Here is a 17,510-nt window from a genome sequence, read left to right as displayed (position 1 = left end):
ACATAAATTGCTAATAGGCAAATGTGGCATGTTTCAGATTTTATTTATAATCGAATGAGATCCATCTCCTCAGTCTAGCTTAATTTTCCTTAGCTTTAATTTATTTCACCTTCTTGGCCCGGATCAGGAGAAATAGATAGTCAACGTAAAAAGAATTTTAAGTGAAGAAGCATTCTTATGTGGGCCATTGTTTTCTAGATCTTTTCTTCTTGAAACAGACACCCCCCACCTCCCCCATTGCACTTTTATTTGAAGGTAATACTGGGGACAATTTTCCACAAGGGCTGATATTTACCATTTTAATCTGAGGTCACAATAGAACAAGCAAATAAAACAGTATTTGGGGTTTCAATTTCTCACCCTTATCATCCAGACTCACTGCCTCCCATCATCAATATTTATTGAGCATTTACAGTGTACTAGGCACAATAGAACATACAGAGAACATTGTCCCTGCTCTTGAGGAGCTTACATTCTAAAGGGGGGCCGGGTGGGGAAGAGAATACAGCTTTTAAAATGGTATTTTTGTGTGGTGTTTTCTGCAAGGTACCGAGGAGAGAGTCTGTGAGGTGAGCCTTGGGATATAACTTAGCCCCATCATTATGCAGAGAAGAGAGGAAGAGAAAGGATTTAAAGGCAGACGATGACAGACCATTCAGGATAGGGAGGGTTTACAGGGAGATAAACACAATCTCACCAACTAAGGAGATGTGCTGCAGTAAATAGGATGAGGGAATCGTTTGTGGGATGCAAGCAAAGGAAGCAGGGTTTCTTAGACGTTGAGTGGAGCCAGAAAGATCATGCGGCCTTTTCCCAAGTACGTGGCCACCACGTAGACATGGTTGGTGACAAGACAGAATAAGGCTGAAAAAGGAAGGTGATCTTGTGCACCTGACAAATGGAAAGAATGAAAGGAGCAGAACTGAAGGCAGGCGATAAGATTATTAAGAATATTTAAAAACGCCAACGTGATTTGGAAGCACAAAAACAGTTAATGCTACCCAACATCACAATAAGCCAAGAACATTGTGGCTTCCCAAGTGAGAAAATGCCATATACCCAAAATTTTAATGGAACATATTACTTTTTCCTGTTCAATCTCCCTTCCAAAGTAGAAGCTAATTGAGGGGAGAAAGGGTAGGATCGGACATGGTTGGAACAGTAGTAGTTATATTAGTAGTATTTTTGCCACTATGATAGACTTTGTATTTAAACTTGGTAAAAAGCCCATTAGCTAGCTGCCGAGAGGGAATAAGGAATACATTTCCAAAAATGTACAATTTCCTTTAGAGAAGTTTCAGAATCAAAAAACTAATTTACATGAAGAGCTGTAGAGAAAGTAGTTGAAAATTCCATTCATAAAACTTTTATTCCACTTACATCAACTTAATACATGTTCTTAACAATTATGCTTGGATTGTTCATGAAAATTTCGTAAGACATTAAACAAAGCTAGCCATCATCTCAAATTATTTCCCTGTTAACTATTTTTACAGCACATGCATGTTAGGCAAGTATAAAAAAAAGGAAAAAAAAATCACAAAAGCAAAAACCTAAAAAAAGTTAAATACATGTGTTTTTTTAACTGCTGCGCTTGATATACAGAGTAATGGATACCAAGCAATTCATTTTTACTGCATCTTTACTTGTACATTTGTTCTTAGGTTGCCTAAAACATTTAAATACAAATGAGTGTAGCAAAAATAATGAAAGCAAACAGCAGGTAACTTTACAAATAATGGAATGTGAACCGTTTCTGCCCTTCTCCAGAGTAAATTGGGTCACAACTTTGTGTAAAGGAGTACTTCTGCAGCTGCAGGCGAAGGTGTGCAGATTATGTGTGTATTCCAGAGATACACATGGCTCAACATGTACTATCCGTGGGTTATCTATTTCAACCACAGCCTTGTTTACGTGCTCCAATCTTTAAAGTACCCACAATAACTACACCTGTGACTGGAACCCATTCTCCCTTTATCCCCTTCCCCTCCCCCCCCCCAGGTCAAACCAATATGTAGGCAGCTTTCTGTGCTGAGAAATGGAAGCCGTTTTCACACTGGCCCTCGTGAAGCCACAATGTACCAAAAGTACTCTGCCAAACACTTTTAACTTGTATAAAAATTCCACATCCCCATATTGGCCATCTCAAGATGAAAACAGGTAACTTGCTAAATGTTAACTGGCTCTACTCCCCTAATATTAAACATAAAAACCACATGGGAAATATAGAAATTCAAATAGAAGTAACATAAACCTGTCATAAATCGTAAACAAAAAACTATTTGTGGGACAGCATGGATGACAAATGGTCTACTGTGTAAATTTTAGAATGAGGCAGACAAAAGTTGGAAGGTTGGTTAATTTTCCCCTCCTTCTCCTGCTTCGGCTTCATCTCCTTGGGTATCCGATGTCCACAACTGTTAAAAGAAGGAGAGAAGTTTCATTTTGAAGAGAAATAAAGGGTAACTTTTCCTCCTGTATATGTCAAACTAATAGAAGGCTCTGTTGAAAAGTAACCAGCACTAAAGATACTCCCTTCATATACATTTCACTGCATTTACCTCCCCCCACCATTTTGTAAGCATAGTAAGTCTAACAGGAGTTGTGTTCAAATGAGAGAGAAACGAAGTTGTATTCAGAGAAAGTGAAGAATACAAGAAACCATGAAGCTAACCATTACAAAAGGTACAGCAACAAGAGCTCTGATATGCTGCCCGAGTGCAACCATACCAGGAGATAGGATTCATCCCGACAGAAAAGACTATGAAGTCCAAGTCAGCATCACATCAGAATTAAACTGACTTCAGTTTGTCTGACAGTTTAGTTTAGAAAAACATACTTTCATGAATGTACATAACTCAAAATTAAAGACAACACAAGATACAAGAAACAGAGGTGAGAATGAGTTCTTCACGGAAGGGACATGTTTCATAGCATTAGGGTGATAATTCTATTACACTTTTCCACTATTCTTTTTTAGCAGCATTCGAAACTTCAACCTTGTTGTTTCAACAGATTTCCATATAAACTTTAAAAGAGTCTTACTACTGTGCACAGCTTAGGCTTAAGCACGCTTGTGGGAAATGGAATGAAGAGATTGCAATTTGTGCATTGCTTTTGGAAACTCTTCATACGATGACTTTTAAAAAGGACTGATAGCTAGAAAGATTGGTTCAATGACCTTAAATTGCATGTGGTTTATGCACAGCAAAAATGACCAAACAAATAGCAAAGCAAAAAAATTTTCAAAAAATTTTTTCTAAATATACATCCACCCATTTCCCCCTTTTGCGTGGGGAAAGAAGACACCTCCCAAGGTCACAGTGCTAACCAAGTGACCCAAGGAGAGTCTGTGTGCTGTTCAACAGAGTTAAGACAAGATCAAATTGCTCTAGTTCTTTTTCAGTTCCAATCCACAGACTCTAAATGTCCTACAGAAACATATATGCTCCCTTTTCAGGTCAATGGTTGACAATACCGTATTGCTCAATCAGACTAAGAATCAGCTTTCGGGTGACAGGTTGAACCTTTTTCCTATTTAAATGATCCAACCAATGTTGGCAGCTCCTACGACCGGGGCTCAAAAACACGCGGCATACGTAGTGACAAGTGAAGTGCACATTTTTCTTTCTCAGACTCATGGGATACAGTATATTCACTAAGATGATGCTATACTCAAACTAAAAGTCAACCAGTAGCTAAATCAGGCTCCTTGGAAAGTGCTGTCAAAACATTATAACTAGGTCCAAGTTCTAACTTTTAGAAAGATAATTCACTTATGTCCTGGCAGACCAGTGACTTGGTTATCTACTTCGTGAAAGTAGCCCATGAAAATGCAGAAATCACAACACAACAGTGGCCAGCATACGTACTTTGGACATGTCCTTAGGAAAGATCACCTGCTACAGGAGGAGCATGTGGAGTTTGGGGAAGTAGAGGGCAGCCCTTAGGTGAGGAGGGCTGACAGTAGCTGCAACTATGGACTTGGACATGCTGGCAAATGTGAGGATGAACAACACTGAGGACAATTGCCATGAGTCACACTGACTCAACAGCAGCGGACTACGTAAGAAGGCAGCATTTCAGACGAGAAAAAAAAAAAAGCCTTCATGTACTTTTAAAAAATGGGATTTAAACACAGAGCCTCAGGTATACTTTTTGATCTCCCTCAAAAAACAAAACGGTAAAAACATGATTAAAAATGGAAAGAATTGGTCTATGGGAGAAAACAATAAGGCATGGATTCTAAGCACAGATTATAAAATTATTTAAAGCTTTCACATTAGACATGTGAAGTGTCCTTGATATCAGTTTCTATAAGGTACTTTTATTCATATAGGTTTAATAGTAAGATAAATAAGAGAAAATAATCCTTTTAGTAATCTGTTAAATAAGTTTCTTAAACTGTAATAACTGATATTCTACAGTCATATATGATCATGAAATTCAGTTTAGAGACCCATTTAAATAATGGCCTAAGAGTTTAAAATACTCCAGTTAATTCACAAAACATTTAGAAGAAACTTAAAATTTGGAATTGTTCTGCTGTAGATTCAAGATAGCTGCTAATATAGATGAGTCATATGAGACATACTAGTTATAAAAGAAAACAATGTTGTTGCTAGGCGCTGTCGAGTTGGTTCTGGCTCATAGCAACCTTATGTACAACAGAGCAAAACACTGCTTGGTCCCATGCCACCCCCAGTTGTTGCTATGTTGAATCCTCACAACTGTTGCTGTGTGAGTGCACTGTTGGAACCTCACACATGAGTCTTCCTCTTGTTGTTTTTTCCCCGTTGACTGTTTACACCAGGCACAATGTCCTCCCCTCCCTCTAGGGTCTGGTCCCACTTGATAATATTACAGTCAGTAAATTAACTCTCGTTGCTTTGTAAATATCCCGAGTTTTTTTCATTCACTTTGATGAACAAAAACCATATAATGGTGCTGTAATGTACTTACTGTCAAGTTGTCTCTCAGTAATTGCATTATTAGTGTGCTGTCTTTGTATGACTCTTCACTTAATGTATCAAGCTCAGCAATGGCTTCATCAAAAGCCTATGAGAAAAAAAACTTTTAGTATTCAGATAATAAGGATTATGAATTTTTCATAAAATAAGTTAAATACATACGGTCTTTGCAAGAGAGCAGGCTTTCTCTGGGGAGTTCAGAATCTCATAGTAGAACACAGAGAAGTTAAGGGCCAGCCCCAATCTGATAGGATGCGTTGGTTGCATTTCCTTTTTGCTGATTTCAAAAGCTTCTTGGTATGCTTGTTGTGACTGATCCACAATCCCTGCATATTAAAGAACCAAAATGTACTGATGAAGACTAGTACTTTAGCTAACATGTTCTGAAACACTAAGTTGGTAACACTCTTGACGGAACAGCACCCTTTAATAATAAAATAAATCACATCAACAGGTGCCCCCCACAGGATAGATCACAATAGGCACGGGCAAACATCAGGTCAGAAACTATAATGGACTGTAATCACGCTACAATACTGTAGCATATTTAAAAGTATGCCCCACTCAATGGTTTTTCTGTGATGGCTTTTTCTTATAATGGTATAGAAATATCCCTCTGCTCAAAACTGGCTTTCCAAAAAGCATATTTCCTAACACCTTACTGGGCTGTGGATATATACTCTCAGGACTAAAAAAAGAGCTGACTGCTTTTTTTTACAGAGCCTTTTTAAGTGTTATAAACATTTTCAAAACAAAAGTTTTTGCTTCAGAACCTACCATGTTAGTTAATACTAATTCAGCAACACAAGACCTAAAAAACAGCTTACCTTTCTTGTCATCACCAGCAGCAACCTCAGCCAAGTAACGGTAGTAATCTCCTTTCATTTTCAAGTAGAAAACTTTGCTCTCTGCTTGTGAAGCATTGGGGATCAAGAACTTTTCCAAAAGAGACTAAGGAAGAAAAGACACGGTAGTAATGAAGCATTTGTAAAACAAACAATTTACATTTCTTAAGATCACAATATAGTCAAGCTCAATATTGAAAACACCTATGCCATGATTTCTGAATACCAACAGGGTTACCCCAAGCCAAGTTTCGGCAGAGTTCAATATATTAAGCATTTGAATATTGATTCCCCTGGCTTTTATTTACATGCTGATAAAACCTTCATGCTTCATGAATGTGAAAAGCACTCTTTTGTTTAGGAAGACTTTAACAAGCTGGAAAACTGTCCATTTAAATGTAGTCATGACAATAGAACCTAAGAGCTCAACCTCTCAACTAGCTGCTCTGGAGGACTACTTTAGTAGAAATCAATACAGCAATGGACAATGCAAAACAAATTGTGAAAATAAAATTAAATTTATATAAGAACACAATTCAAGTTAAACTTACAAGAGGAAAAGCTTTGGAAATGTTTTATCTAGATTTTCACTAGTTAAGATTTACCGATTACCTGAAGTAAAAGATATTAAAACTTTAATAGTATAATGTTATTCAAGATCACTAACAATAGCTTAAATGCTAACATGCTAATTATTAAATAGCTGATTTAAAGCACAAAATGATAGCACTGTCCATTATCACCTTGTACGGGGGACAGGGGAGAAACATAATGAAGATTTAAGGGTTCAGAAAAAAAAGGTAAAAAGAATTAGGTAAAGGTAAATACAAAACAAAAACAACCCTCTTTCCTACCAAGAACAAGTATACTCTGGAAATAAAGTGGATTTTGTACTGAGTTGAAATAATTTCAAGGGAAAAAAAAACCCATTTCTTGGTTTCTTTTCTGGGCGGCAGCCGTCCCTTGGTGTGCTGCTGTACATATGAGCTACCTGCATGCAGGAATAGTTTCGAGAACGCCTTTTCAATGTTAGCTTTGTGTGCTTAGTCTGAAGTGAGTTTTGCAATTACCCTGAAACCAGTACACTTTGGGAAGGAACAGCAAATTTTTATTAGTCTGTTCCATACCTTCAGATTCAAAGACTTCTCTAATTAAAAAAGTGTTTAAATGTATTAAAAATCATTTTATTGGGGGCTTGTACGACTCTTATCACAATCCATACATCCATCCATTGTGTCAAGCACATTTATACATTTGTTGCCCTCATCATTCCCAAAACATTTGCTTTCTGCTTGAGCCCTTGGTATCAGCTCATTTTCCCCTCTCCCCCACCCCCAAACATATTCTTTTACAACACACTTACTTATGGGTGCCTCAAACATCCAAGTAATAGTAACTAAGCACTGTAACCTTGGAGATAGTCTGGAGTTAAATTTGGCACTCCAAACTGCATAACCTACTTAATCTTAGATCTCAGTTGTATTTTCATCTGTAAATTGGGATTACAAAAACTTCTACAAAAAGATGTTGAGAAAAATAAAGTGCAAAATGCCAACTGTTGCAATCTTCTACACCACTTCACAGAAGCTAATTTATAAACTGATACTTTACAAGATATCTAATACAAAGCAAGATACTGAAAATGAACTTAAGACACCTGTGGAGTAACTTTAATTTGGGAGGGATAGGTTGTGTTTTTGATTACATGGGCAAAAAGTTAATACCGAATTGGCTATAAAATCTACCTGAGTAAAGGATTAATGTAACTATTCAGAATTCATATATAATTTCATATTAAATAGGAGAAAATATATTAGAGAAGGCTCCATACACTGTGAATAGCTCTCTAGTTCACTTTACATATATGGATTCATATTCTATGAATCACTAGAAATAATGAAAAAAAAAAGACTGCTGAAAACATACATGAAAATAAAATGTCCACCTAGGCATCCCTGTTTCATACTTTACTACCTCAACACAATTTATATATTCTTCTAGTCTGCAGATACTTAAGTGCCATTTTGCTAGGTATTACGAATGGGGCAGCCAAACACTCTCTGAATGCATGGATGAGGGCTTGCTTTACAGGGAAGAAAGTGAAAATGAAGAACATCTTAATTGTGCCCTTCACTTTCAAATGATTTTATTGAACCCACTCAAGAATGGAGAAGATTAAAATCACAATCACATGCAGTTAGTGAAGGGCGAATTACTCAAGATAGAAAAAGTACATAAACCAGGAGAAAACTTGGTTTATGTTACCATGGCAAGATGTCAATGAATACTACCCAACTTAGCAATCTATAAGTAGTAACTTGTGTCTATTATATATATATATATATATATATATTTTTAAACCATTGCACTCAATTTATATTTAACTAAGAAACAGAATTAGATCCCTCAAAGTGAAGCCTGGATTAGCCCTGCATCTGGCTTAAAGCAACCTTGTTTTTTCTTGCGTAGAGAACTTAATAGGAGTCTCCCACAGAGAGAATCCACCCGACCGCAGCTAGCACGCTGGCTCTCTGGAGCTTGTCTCCAGACTCCAGGGAGACTGAAAACTAGCTGTGACTCCCTGAATTGGTCTCGTGCGATATCAACAGTGACAAATACCGCTAGTGAGATGCCACCTCAAGTCAAAAAAGGAATAAAGTGGCCTACATTTATCTATCATATCTTTAGATGTCATAGAGCTAAAAAACCATGAAGAGTTTTAAAAACTGATAAAGAACTGAATTAGAAGTTAAATTTAATAGGTCTAACAGTTTGTTCCAAATATGAATTATATTAAGAACAAAACTGTGGTAGACTTCTTTAACCACTGTTCCAATTATGGACCCACCCCTTAAAGGTCTGGCAGCTTCCCACTTTGCTACACTGGAGCCCAAAGGCAAACTACCCAGCTAGAGAGAGGACCATGCAAGCCACAGGTGGTTTGCACTTGTAAGTACAGCCAGCCGGGATAGGTCACCCTCAGTTCTACTCTCAGCTGAACAAGCCAGGCATTCAGATTCAAGCTAACTATTAACCAGAATCCACAAGTAACCAGAGGGGTAGATTACTCCCCCATATAAATTGCTTATACACCATTTCAGCTTACGAAAGGATTCAAACATAGCAAAGACCCTTGCTAACACCAGAGGAAGAACTCACCAAACACAAGCCAGCCAAACCACAAAACCACGCAAAGAATGCTGGAGCCTTGCTTTCTCAAAGCTCCATTTTATGTGTCACTATGCTTTTTCAGAAGACCCACATTAGCATTGGTTTTAAGGAAATGGCAGAAACCTGAAGAGGATTTTCACTTTTATTTTAAAAGCTAAACTAGCATCCAATCTTTATTTTGCAGCTCGGAGTGTTGCTTCCTAGGGAAAGGACTGCAACTCAGCAGCAAGCCGCCACAGACTTGTACTGGGTTCTACGAGCATGATCCGGCAGCATATTTGGGAGGCCTGAGAGTAATAGGTTTACACTTGTATGTAAATTAATGATAATTTCTTATGCACCATTTCAGCTTAGGAACCCATCCATCTTTGAATAAAGGGGGAAACTTATAAAGCATTGTCTGAAGTCGCTAAATTTTGGATGGCTCGCTATAAAGAAATAAGTAACAGACAGGAAGGCATTAGGCTATCTCTTATTTTAGTAATCATAACAATAATTATAGTGGTCCACACACAGCATTTTTGAACACTTAGATTAAGTACTTTCTGTTAAGTATACACTAAAAGAGATGTGAAGACTTGGTGATATAATGCTTAGGAATCAAAATGCCAAGAAAAAGATTTAGTTCCATATTGTGCTGATGAAACAATACATGGATTTTTTTTAATGTATCCTGACAGACACTAACAAATTGTACAGTATGCAAGAGACCAAGGAGAAATGGTAAGGAATATCAAGTGTCATGAGGTCAGAAAGAAAGACGGGCATTATGGTAAGACGGTAGAGCCTCCAGAGGACAAAACCACAGGTGCCAGAGAAAGTTTCCAGTCAAGACGGGAAAACACTATCGGCGTGGTCCAAAACTGGACCAGGGCATTTACACAGTGAGCTCCACTTTTCATCAAGACTTTTAAAAACTTAAGATCACTTGGGTTGTTTTGTAAATGGGACTCAGAAACTTGAATGTGGTCTCTTTCCACTTTAAGAGTAGATAGAGGAACATCCTTTGAATTAATTATAATAAAAAAGCAATTAAATGTTAATTTGTCAAGTTAAAAGGAAAAGGAAGCAGCACCAATCAGAAGGCAATAGAGACCATAAAAGCAAACTGAGCAGAAAATAGGAGCAAAGAACTGTAAGCAACTTTTTTATAACACACAAAAAATTTAGCAAACATTCCAGGTTAGATTATTAACACAGCCTACTCAACTACTGCAGCAGAACAAGGAGAGCAACTCTGGGCCATTGCAGGAATCTGAATTTAAAAGGGTGAGACCAAAGAATTATTTAATAAGCTAAGTAAATAAAGCAGGCCAGGAGCAATAACTTCAACAATAAAAGGAGAGGGAGGTTGACTACTGGTCGATATTCCTTAGCCAAAAACCAAACTCACAATCATCTAGTTGTTTTCAACTCTTGCTGATCCTTTGGAAGAGGGTGAGAACTGCCCCTTGTGTTTCCAAGGCTGTAACTATAGGAGTAGAAAGTCTCATCTGTAAATTCCTCACTCAAACCACCTTCCTCACCTGATTTAATTTACAATGGAGGTATTCAAAGTAAACTTGAATCTGAACCACACATTAATAACCATTTTCTTAAGTACCGCTTAAGCCAATCAAAGCAAATTATCATTAAGAAAATATTTGCAATGGCAACATACTTACAAATATGCTTGATACAATTGAAGTATGGAATGTTAAAAGAACTTTAAGAGCTCCTAATAAAATGATTAAAAAAACCAAAAATGTTTGCAGCATAGCAACTTTAAAATGACCTCAGCTCACCAACCAATCAAATCTGTCCAGAAATCTTCCTCTCAGCTCATTTCCTCTTATTTGAAAACATCACCTTATTCTCCCATATGTGGTATGTATTCTAAAACAGGTATGCTGTCTAGAAAAAACCTAAAGGTTAGTAGCAACAAAGGCTTCTTTACTTTGAGTTAACTTTATTAAAAAGACCCCTTTTAAGACCTTAAAAATTACTGTAGACCCAAAGGGATTTTGTTGATGTGAATTATAACAGTTAATATAACTTCATTGGAAATAAAACATCAAAACAAAAATGTCATTAACTTCTTAAAAAGAAAGTCTACTGCATTATTACCAAACCTACCTTATAGGAGAGTTTTGTTTAAAAAACAGCTGGTGAGAAAAAGTGGGCTTGTTTAAATGTTTCAAAATGTCATATTTCAAATGTTAAATGCTTAACAGAAGACAACTAGTTTCAACTTGCTTCTGCCTACATTATACGTGGTGGTGTTCCAGTTGAAATATAGGAAAAAATTAAAGTCTTATAAAGTTATGTAGTTATCCAGATTAGGACACTGAAAACAAGCTGTCCCAAACTCTCATTATGACTTTTATCTTTAGCCAAATAGCTATCATTTATTTGTTTTCTCTAAAACAGGTTTGTTTCATTCATTCTCAAGAAAATGTCTGCCAAAGAGCAAGTCCGAATAAACATTGCAGGTCTCCAGTAAAAAAGGCACTTAATTTTTAAAAACCATATACCCCAAAACACAAATATTAAAATTAAAATATTAAAAAACCTGGCTGGTTCAGTCCGGAATCCAGCCCCTTTCTGGGTGAAAACCACCGTTACTTCCCATTTTGCCACAGAGAATAACCAATTGCCTACTTAGGGGCCCCCCACCCCTTGATCTTAGTGATAAGGAGTGACCGGTGTGCTTTGCACAGGCAGTGCTACCCAAGCAGTAACTTAGTACATGCAAAAACATTTCGACCTCATGGATGCCCTAGACTCGTGGGTCAATGAAATACACTTTTTAAACTATAACTTGTGCTGTCGTATCATATTTCTGTATCTACCTCTAATCCTACGTTCTCTCCGCAGCTGTCTCCAATTCCGCCTCAACCACACTTTTCAGGCAGTTTTACTCTGACACACATGGATTCCTATGAATCTTTGTGTTTTGTTTTAAAGCATCTCATATATGAAAACAATAATGTACAATCTATCAAGGGGTTCTGAGGGCGGGTGGGTGGAGCTGATACCAAGGGCTCAACAGAAAGTATTGTCTAGCAAAGAATGAAGGCAACATAAATATAAATTCGCCTGATGCAAGCAATGTATGGATTATGACAAGAGTTTTAAGACTCCCCAAAATGGTTTTTTAATTAAAAAAACCCACTGATTAATTAAAAAAAAAAGCATCTCATAAACCAAATTCACTGCCACCGAGTAGACGCCAACTCATAGCAACTCCACAGGACAGGGTTAAAACTGTCCCTGTTAAGTTTGTGAGACTGTAACAGGAGTTAAAAATAACAAAAAAACCAGTCTTTCTCCCGAGGAGTGACTGGTGGTTTCGAACTTCATATCTTGAGCATTGCAGCACAACCTGCAACTACTATACCAGAGCTACTAAAATAACCAATAGGCAGTGATTAAAATAAAAGGGGAGGCGATATTTACATATTCTACTTTCTGCTAATAGCTTCCTAAATGTTATATACTATATATACTCGAGTACAAGCTGAGTTTGTCAGCACATTTTTAATGTAGTTTTTGTGGTAAAATTAAGTGCCTCAGCTGATACGGGTCGGCTCATACTCAAGTATATACAGTAATACTATAGACCAGTGCTTCTCAACCTTCCTAATGCGGCAAACCTTTAACGTATTTCCTCATGTTGTGGTGACCCCCAACCATAAAATTAATTTCATTACTATAATTTTCCTACTGCTATGAATTTATATAAACATCTGATATGCAGGATTTATTTTCATTGTTACAAATTGAGCATAAAACATAGTGATAGATCACAAAACCAATTATGTAATTATATACTGTGAAATATTTAATTGCAAATAAATGAAATTTTGTCTTAAAGCATGGTATAGCATGGCTAACAGTCTTCATGCTGGGTACTCGTATGTGGGCAGACCCGCCTGGAGATGGTTAGAGGAGTGGTGTCTCGATTCCTGAGACCATCAGAAGTATGTTTTCTGATGGTCTTAGGTGACCCTGAAAGGGTTGTTCGACCCTCAAAGGGGTTGCGACCCACAGGTTGAGAACCACTGCTATAGACATAAAAAGAATGTATGATGATATAGAATGAAGTTTTACACACACACACACACACACACACACACACACAGAATAGTATGTATATAGTCCAGTAATGTATATCCTCCTTTAATAAAGATGTTACAAAATAATAATTTATAAATTATCAAGGGTTCATGAGGGAGGGGAAAATGAGGAGCTGATACCAAGGGCCTAAGTAGAAAGCAAATGTTTTTTTTTTTTAATCTTTTTATTGGGGCTCATAAGGGAAAGCAAATGTTTTAAGGATGATGATGGCAACAAATGTACAAATATACTCGACACAATGGATGTTATGTATGGACTGTAATAAAAGTTGTATGAGCCCCCCAAAAATGATTTAAAAAAATAGATATTTGCACGGGCAAATTCCCAGAGGACAAAGGATACATAAAAAGACCAAGAGATTACCTCTGAAGAGTGAAGGTCAAGAGTTTTTTCATTTTATATCCTATATTCTCTAGCATCTAAATTATATCCAGGGCAAGTATAATTTGTAATTCAACTCAATTATAGTTTGAGAACTATACAGTGGTGGTTATGTAACATGTTAACATTTACGTATCTAGGTGAAGGATATACAATTCTTCAACTATTTTTCTCTTTCTAAACCAAAATCATTTCAAAATTTAACAGGATTATCACCAGTGAGGTTTGCTCTGTCCCCTTGCACCTTTTTTATGTACACCTGTTTGTTTCTTTTCATAATTTCCCTACCAGGCTTGTATTATTTTTGTATTTAGGAGAGAAATGGCATCAGAGAAACAATGTATTTGTTAACCATGTTGAGCAATATCCAAACATCTTCTGAACGAACACCCTACCAACTGGTCAGCTTGTGAAATTTAATTTACACAAGGATAATCATAGAAAAAATATTTTTAATGATTTAGGCAATTCTGACTCATAGCAATCCTATTAAGGCAGAGTAAAATTGTCTAGTTTCTAAGCATCTTTCTTTTGAGGGGCTGCACCTTTTGGTTAACAGCTGGATGCTTTTGCCACTGAGCCACCAAAGCTTCTTAAAATGTTAAATATTCAGTAGCCCAGAATATCAAAGTAATCACTCCTGACGAAGAACTTAATGATTCCAATTTTAAATTATGGGGAGGGGGGCTTCAAAAAGTTTGGGGTGAAAAACCTATTCACAAATGGAGAGGCTTTACTTCACACAAATCCCTGCCCCCTCAGCCAAATTGGAGGATATTAAACTTGAGTCAGTGGCAAAACACTGAGGCACAAGTCGTCAACCCCCACCCCACTTTCTAGTACAATCTCAACCCCTCCTCTAAAACCCAAACATTTCATAGGAGGAATAATCATTGTTTTAATCTACAAATAAGGTGATACAATGTAAGGGCCAGAAAATGGTAATAGTTTTACGTCTCTGAACTGAGCATCAATTTCTTGATTATAAAAAATGGAAGGCTAAACTAGCCGATAGTGTAATTTCCTTTACTCAGCAGTTTTAAATTCTATAGCATTGGTTAAATTAATGACACTTCCAATAGTACTAGCTTATGGATGGGAGTGGGTAGGTGGGTGGTGACGATATTATAGTGCTGTGTATCATAAAATGAGGTTTCTAAAGTGGACCAGAGGCATAAACCATAGATTTATGCGTGAATTTGGTCTCACACTTAATTCTAGCCCCAATCTAAGAACAATGAGTTCTTACGACATGGCCCTCACTCAGTAATTGCCCTTATGAAGAGATCACATAAGAAATGAGTGCTATAGTCAAGTGAGGTGACAAAACCAGAGGGTACCTGGCTATCCAAAAGAACAGTGGCTCAGAACAAGGTCATCTAAGTGAGGTAGCAATTCAGTCAACATGAAAGAGGCACACCTGCCTGTGTAATCTAAACAATTGTAAATAAGCAAATCCAAATCCAAATGAGGGAATGGTACCAGAGCTTAAATTATGAACACCATTTGGAGAAGACTGGATGAGCATGGAGCCCAAATCCATTTGCAGGGTCCCCACAGAGATTAAGCCTCTGACCGGGCAGGAATGTGAACAGCCTTGCTAGGATAGTCATTGTAAAGTGCATTATGGAAGATGTAGTTAGGCTTTAATATTAATACCTTATCATTTGATCTCCCTTTTGACCCATTTAAAGTTGGTTCAGCTTTCATGTTTTCTGCTTTTTGATTGAGGTTTTTCTCTAGTCATTGTTGTTGGTTTTGTTTACTTCCAGTTTGTTTTAATGTTCTGTATATGAAATCCATGATAGGCAAATCTACAGAGTACAACTGGAATAATTATCTAGGAGCATGGAAAGGAAGGTTGGGGGGAAGTGGGGTGCTAACAAAGAGTATAAGAAAATGTTTTGAAATTGATCGTGGTGATGATTGCACAACTCTTAATGAGGGAACTATCAAATTTAATTCCCAATTTTGTTATTCAATTCAAAAAGCACAAAATACTGCAATCTTTTTTATTAGCATACTAACAGGAAATTACCAATTCTCTAGCCTAAGAATGTATGAATTCAAATTTCTAGTTTTATATGATCCTAAGAGGTGCTTAAATTTCTTAGTACTTTTACTTTATTTCATAAACTCAGAATTTACAATCACTTCCTAGATCTCTTAAATTCTAAACAGCAACAGGCAAAGCAGCCACCCAATTTGTTTAATAGGGGTCCATCAATTCGGACATTAGCCTAGTACTCCCTCTTGTGGCTGGAGTGTTTTCCTTTCTTCCACAGAATCACAGGCTCCCAAACTTACCTCTTTCCAGAAAACATAAAAACCTCAGGACCTCCTTGGTAATCAAAGACTTAGCTATCACCCATAATCCAGGATAAAATGTAGATAGCTGCTTTTGTAGCCCAGCTCCCTCAGGGTCCTCCCAGCACCAATTATCACTTGACTGTGAGAAACACTGTATCCTCTTATCTTAAAATTCACAGATCTGTCCTCAGTTGTTTCCAGTCAACCAGTCAAACGTTCTCCAATCAAGAAGCTTGATGTCAGGAGGTATAGTGGTTTCGAGTTGGGCTGTGATCCAGTAGCAGTGCAAAATCACCAGCTGCTCCTTGAGAGGCAGATGGGGAATTGGGGGTGGAGAGGTGGGGTGGGTTTGCTCTTGTTAACAGTTCCAGCCTCAGAAACACAGCAGCAGTTGGTACCCAATCCTATAGGGTCTCCAAGAGTTGGCATCGACTTGATGGTAGTTGAGTTTTGTCAGTAATTTTGACCTTAAGGTTTACCATTCTAGGCCATACTGGCCTAACAGAATAAAATAAGCTGAGGAAAATTGCCCCATAAATTGTATAGTCAATAAATTAAAAAAAGGATTTTAAACCAAACTCGCTGCCGTGCAGTTGATTCTTACTCATACGACCCCATAGGACAGAGTAGAACTGCTCTTTTGAGTTTCCAAGGCTGTGAATCTTTATGGAAACAGACAGCCTCCTCTTTCTTGGTCCACTATGCCAACAGGCCTCCTGTTAAAGGAATAGAGCTCACCTAATGATAATCAAAGAAAATGTAAGACAAATAGGAGAATTTTATCTAGGCCACTCAGCTAAATACCAATTTAAAGTAAAAAAAAAAAAAAGATAAATCCTAAATTAAGAATTTTTAGAGTTGACCTAAGATTTTATATCTGTTGTAAGAGAAGCTGCTCCTTGATTTTTGCCAAAAATGAAACAAAAGGCATGTGTGCAAAATTGAATGTTGGTAAACTTATTTCTGAAAAATCAGGTTGGGGAAAAAGGGATAAGGATGGTTAAGATAAATCAGGTTCAGGGATTCTGGCACTGGATCAATGTCGGCAAATAATCCCAGAGAGAAATTCATGTTTCACACCTCAAATTCAAATGTTGTTCCTAGCTAATAAAAGCAGAATAGTATCGCTCTTCCTGAGTAGTAGGTTATCACCCTAATAGACTTAGGAGTTGTTCCTTTCTCCCCTCCCCCCAAACTCCTTTTATAGTTTGCATGGGCCCTAGTCTGGACTGAAGTTTCTCACCAAACAAGGCCTCATTTCCTAGAACCTCATAGAGCTCTTTAAGACACCTCATTTCTTACATATTTATTTTTTAAAACTCGCACCAAGCTCTTCCATACTCAAGGAACATGGAGTACTTTGCCTCTCAATTGTAGTTATGCTAACCGAAAGATGAGTGGTTCAAAAAAAGCACCAGTTGCTAACTGGAAAATATGAGGCTATCTGCTCTTGTTAAGTCTCGAAAACCCACGGGGGCAGTTATACTCTGTTCTGTAGTGCAGCTGAGTCAAAATTGACTTGTGGCAGTGGATAGACGTATGTTAACTTCTTTTTTCCCCCTTAAGGATGTGGTGTGAGAATACCCACAAAAGCAGCCAAAACAGATGAGCACAATCCCATTTTTCAAACAGGAGCAATCCAAGGGGAGGAAGGGAAATCATTACTCAACAGGTCTGATCATTTTGGGATGGCATGCTTCTAAACATCTTAAGA

General features: G+C 37.3%; 1 protein-coding gene across 4 annotated transcripts in view; it reads right to left on the bottom strand.

Moving 5' to 3' along the window:
• Nucleotides 1–285: 285 nt before the first annotated feature.
• Nucleotides 286–17,510, bottom strand: part of YWHAZ (tyrosine 3-monooxygenase/tryptophan 5-monooxygenase activation protein zeta) — a 29,539-nt gene continuing 12,314 nt past the window's right edge. For 3 of the 4 annotated variants that reach the window (XM_075549431.1, XM_075549430.1, XM_075549432.1), the window contains 3 exons: nt 5,798–5,921; nt 5,133–5,296; nt 286–5,058 (listed from right to left, as the gene is read on the bottom strand). In XM_075549431.1, the coding sequence (XP_075405546.1) occupies nt 4,912–5,058; nt 5,133–5,296; nt 5,798–5,921 (435 nt within the window). In that variant the 3' untranslated portion in view covers nt 286–4,911. The remainder of the gene's footprint in view (nt 5,059–5,132; nt 5,297–5,797; nt 5,922–17,510) is intronic. The other variant, XM_075549433.1, reaches the window with a different exon arrangement.

The sequence above is a fragment of the Tenrec ecaudatus genome, chromosome 5, assembly GCF_050624435.1.
Source record: "Tenrec ecaudatus isolate mTenEca1 chromosome 5, mTenEca1.hap1, whole genome shotgun sequence".
NCBI classification, from domain to species: domain Eukaryota; kingdom Metazoa; phylum Chordata; class Mammalia; order Afrosoricida; family Tenrecidae; genus Tenrec; species Tenrec ecaudatus.
Note: the sequence above shows the minus strand (reverse complement) of the source record. Positions and strands in the feature narration are given on the sequence as shown.